General features: G+C 43.2%; 2 protein-coding genes across 2 annotated transcripts in view; one reads left to right on the forward strand and one right to left on the reverse strand.

The window, feature by feature from the left end:
* The window catches only part of blcap (bladder cancer associated protein), a 5431-nt gene extending 1993 nt beyond the window's left edge, over positions 1-3438 (forward strand). The window contains exon 2 of the mRNA XM_014015344.1: positions 2283-3438. Within this exon, the coding sequence (XP_013870798.1) occupies positions 2448-2711 (264 nt within the window). The 5' untranslated portion in view covers positions 2283-2447 and the 3' untranslated portion in view covers positions 2712-3438. The remainder of the gene's footprint in view (positions 1-2282) is intronic.
* A 582-nt stretch (positions 3439-4020) lies between these two features.
* The window catches only part of LOC106522362 (tripartite motif-containing protein 35), a gene marked incomplete in the record, with an annotated part of 1587 nt that continues 1115 nt past the window's right edge, over positions 4021-4492 (reverse strand). The window contains 1 exon segment of the mRNA XM_014015343.1: positions 4021-4492. Coding sequence (XP_013870797.1) covers positions 4115-4492 — 378 coding nt within the window.

Genomic DNA, 4492 nt, shown 5'->3' on the forward strand with positions numbered 1-4492 from the left:
ATACAGGGCTTTAGAATATCAATACAGTATCGGGAAAAGAAATATCGCAATATTTCAGTGTATCGATATTTTCTTACACCCCTAGTTAGGATTAGATCTCAAATTTAATTTCTCTTTTTTGTTGTTTTATTTGTCAGAGACTGTGTACAGGAAAACATTCAACTTTTTTTCAAGTTTATTCATTTAAAAACAAAATAAATTCCGTATACATTACAAAAAAATACAAATCAAATAAAACGAAAGGCAGGAGAAAGAAGAAAATAAATCTTATACCCCCCCTCAGTTAAGTAATGATGTACAAGATTATAGCTACCAGCTAATTACTATCTGTAGTATCTGTATTCAAGTTGTTTTTTTTTTAACATTTAATGGTCAAAATGAACTAAAAGCCTGAATATAAGCAGATGAGTGTTTTTAAAACTGAAACCATCAAACACTGTCATAAAGCTCAGGTCCAGTTCAGCCCGGTTGTGTTCTCGATGATTTCAGTTGCTGTTTGAAAACATTTATTAAAACGTCGATTAAATGAACAGTTTCAGGGATGGTCAGTTTCAGCCCCGCACGTTTACTTGTTTCTCTGCTCCAACACACCTGATTAGAGTGAATGGATGATTTTCAGGCTTCTGCAGAACTTGGAGGGAATTCACTGAATCAGGTGTGTTAGAGGAGGGAAACAAATAAAACACGTAGGGCTGTATTCCTGATTTTGCGCCACTACCCATAATTCATAGCGGAAGCTCTGTTCTCTTTTTCTGGTTGGTGTTGTTTATTATTACGAGGATACACCATCGCTGTTTATCAAAGCATTTTTCATCAAAATTTGGCGTAGATGGCCACACATCGGAGGTGTAAATACTGTAAGGATGTGTCACATGACCAATGTAGTGGGAAAGTTTTGTTCTTCGTAAAAATCTGTTCCAAATTGTGTCAAAATTACAGACTTCAAGCTATGCATCAATTTTTAAATTGTGTTGATAGATAATTAAATTACACAACTTTTTTTAATGTTGGTCATGTTTGAAGTGGAGAGGAGCATCGAGTGGACTGACTGGAGAAATCTCCCCTGGTGGCATTAATCGTATTAATCGTCAAGTGCCAAAAAATAATCGATTAATGTTCTTCTGACGATTAATTGCACACGATATGATGATGCCCAACTCTAGTCAGATTTCTGAGAAAAAAAAGTCAGAATCCCTTTTTTTTCAGTGGCCCTAATCCTCTTCCGTAGATTAAATAACGAAACAGGGACCAACCACATTTACAGTTTAACTCACCAGACAGGTACAGATTCAGTGTTTTAGTTGATATTGCTGGAAGCTGTCTGACTCACAGAGGTTCAGACGAGACGCCTTCAGTAGCTAGCCTAGCTTTGGATCGGAGTAAATATTATATCAGTGGGAATTTTTGTCGATAAAACGAAAAAAGCATGCAAACTCTCTTTGGTGGGTTTTTCAGATTTAAAGCTGCAGCCATGTTAGTTTACCATCCTCCTTCATCGGCATAAAGTGCAGTTTGTAGGGCGCTGAGCTTTTACTACATCTTGTTCCAAACAAAATGTTTCTAAAGTGTTTCTCAGTTTTCTTCAGTTGTGGCAGCCGACAAATACACAAGATGAACACAAACTCATGATTGAAGTGTTCAAGCTGCCAGTTGAAGCAAAAATAAAGTAAATTTGTTGTTATAACTATTTGAATGAATGAATTTTTTGCGCACTGGAAAAATCGAACAGTGGGCGGGGCTAGTGACTGTCATGGCCAAGTAGGGGTCTCTGCGGACGAGTGGGCGTGTCCCAACGAAAGGCAATTCTAAAGCGACACACCTGATTTGACGGACTTTGTTAAAGGGACACACCTGATTTGACGGACTTTGTTAAAGGGACACACCTGATTTGACGGACTTTGTTAAAGGGACACACCTGACTGGACAAGCAAAAAAAGGGGCGACACCGTACGGCACCACCTGATTGGACAAGAACAAAAGGGGCGTTACTGTACTGCACCACTTTTTCTGGAGACCCCTACTTGGGTCACATTTCTCCTGGTTAACCTTAGTGTTGGGGTCAGGGTCAGGCTGTAAAGAGGTCAAGCAGGGTCTAAGGATACCGTCATGTAGGCCTCGTAGCCCACAGTGTTTATGCTTTAGACACGCCCACTCTTGTGACACGCCCACTTTGATTCCACAGATAACCCCTTCTCGTCATGGCAGCCTCCATAAGCTTCTCAGGAAACTTGTGGACACATGAACAGCTGAACCTAAGGACATTTTCTTATATTTTTTCCCAGGGATGACCTGACAACCATCAACTCCGGCTGCTTTGACCTCTTCCTGCATCTTCCCAGCTCTGTCGGGTAGAAGAGCCCTCCAATCTGAGTCGATTGTTTCTTCCTGTAAAGACCTCATTAAAGCCAGGATCGTGTTGTTGAGTCTCTTCCGAAGCCGGCGTGACGATGTATTGCCTGCAGTGGCTGCTCCCGGTGCTGCTCATCCCCAAGCCGCTGAACCCGGCCCTGTGGTTCAACCACTCCATGTTCATGGGCTTCTACCTGCTCAGCTTCCTGCTGGAGAGGAAGCCCTGCACCATCTGCGCTTTGGTTTTCCTGGCCGCGCTCTTCCTCATCTGCTACAGCTGCTGGGGCAACTGCTTCCTGTACCACTGCCAGGACGCCGTGCTGCCGGACGCCGCCCACGACCCCGCCATCATCGGGACCTAAGAGGACGGAGGGAGATTTACTGTAGAGTGATACTGCCATGCTGTTCAGAGGAGGGGGGGTGGACGACGCTCAGCCCAGGACGATACATCTGAGGAGGCGGGGCTTCATTTCTACTTTCTGTCAGGAAAAATAAAAGCATCCAAACCTGAAACAAAGGGAAGCGTGAACCGGACGCTGAGAGGATTTCTGTTTGTTTCTCAGACAACATTTAGTGAAGAGCTTCAGTGTTCCTGTTCGTTTAAAATAATCCTTTTGTTCCTCGGACTGTCCAAACTCTTCACAAAGAATACGCACAGACAAACAACATGATGGCTGTTCCTCATCACACACACGGAGAGCACACCGACACACACGATGCTGAGCCCCGCCCCCTCACAGTCAAACTCACATCTGGGACACAAACCCTTCAAAGTCTTTGTCTCATGCATGGTTTGCAGGTTTTGTTTTGCCAATCGTTCGTTTCACAGGTTTGAATGATTTTAATGCTGAAAATCGCGGGTGTGCAGCGGGTGGATGTGTGCGATCATTTCATCGTTCTGATTCTGCTGAAGAGCGCCACGAGTGCGGCGACGCTTCACGATGTTTTTCATCTGTAAGAACGGCAGCGAGCCGTTTGAGCTGCCTGTAGTTTAAAGTGTCGAGCTGTCAGTCGTCACTGCGAAGTGTGAGAAATGTGTGCGAACATGTTCACTCTGCTTTTAATTTAAATAAAGTCTTTTCTTCTCTACGTCTTGTTTTCACCGTTTTTTTCCTTATATGGAAACGGAGATGACTTGGTGCGATTTAGTCTGGTGTTTAAATTAATGTGAAGAAGTTGAGTCATGACTTTCTATTTTTCTGAGTAGTCAAACTTTATCAGAATATCTTCACATCTTCCACCATGTTCGATTATTTTATTATTTTAAAGGTAAGAATCCTTAAACCGAAGAGGGCAATGAAACAAAAAACAGACTGAGTTTCATCAACTTTTATTCTTCTCAGGTGAGTTGTGTTTGAGCAGCACACCTGGATTTACCTGCTGTCAGGAGCAAACTAAAGGTTCCATCATGGACTTCAGCATCTGTACGGATTATTAATCAGGTCTGAAACTGATCCATCAGATCAGATCAACACAACTTCCTGTTTCAGATCTCTGAGTTTCAAACTGACCAATCAGCTTTAACTTTGTTTTCAGCAGGAAGAACATCAGAGCTGCTGTCTGACCACTGAGATCTTCATTGGACACATTTTTATTGGACCTGAAGTGTAGATGTACAAAAACATCTTCTCAGTGAAAGTATGTGTGAAGGTGTGTATGTGTGTGTTTGTRTCAGGATCAGAGAAACACAACTTTCCTCCGTTCCAGTCCAGATTCATTCTGATCTTCTGGTGCTTCTTCTGAACAGAGAGAGCTATGGGAAGACCTACTGGTGACTGTACCATGTACCTTTAAGGAATTCCAAACTACAAAATCCAGACAATATAGCTCCCTTCTTCTCGAATGACCCTGGTACCAAATCAGGTCTCCAGCTTTTACTGGCTCTAACATCAACATCCCAGCTGTGATTCCCTGAGTTAAAACCATCAGAACTCAGAACAGACCAGCATCCATCAAACCTCTCAGGATTATCAGGAAGCTGCTGTTTGTCTCCTGGTCTCACACTGGTCAGATCTTCAGACAGGACCAGACCTGGACCAGCAGTGTTTGGGTCCAGGATGATGGGGCTGTAGGAGACCAGGTCCTTCATGTTGGTCCAGATGTTGAAGGCCAGGTTGCCCAGGTGTTTGGCCTGGTCTATCAG

The sequence above is a fragment of the Austrofundulus limnaeus genome, unplaced genomic scaffold, assembly GCF_001266775.1.
Source record: "Austrofundulus limnaeus strain Quisiro unplaced genomic scaffold, Austrofundulus_limnaeus-1.0 Scaffold127, whole genome shotgun sequence".
In the NCBI taxonomy this organism is placed as follows: domain Eukaryota; kingdom Metazoa; phylum Chordata; class Actinopteri; order Cyprinodontiformes; family Rivulidae; genus Austrofundulus; species Austrofundulus limnaeus.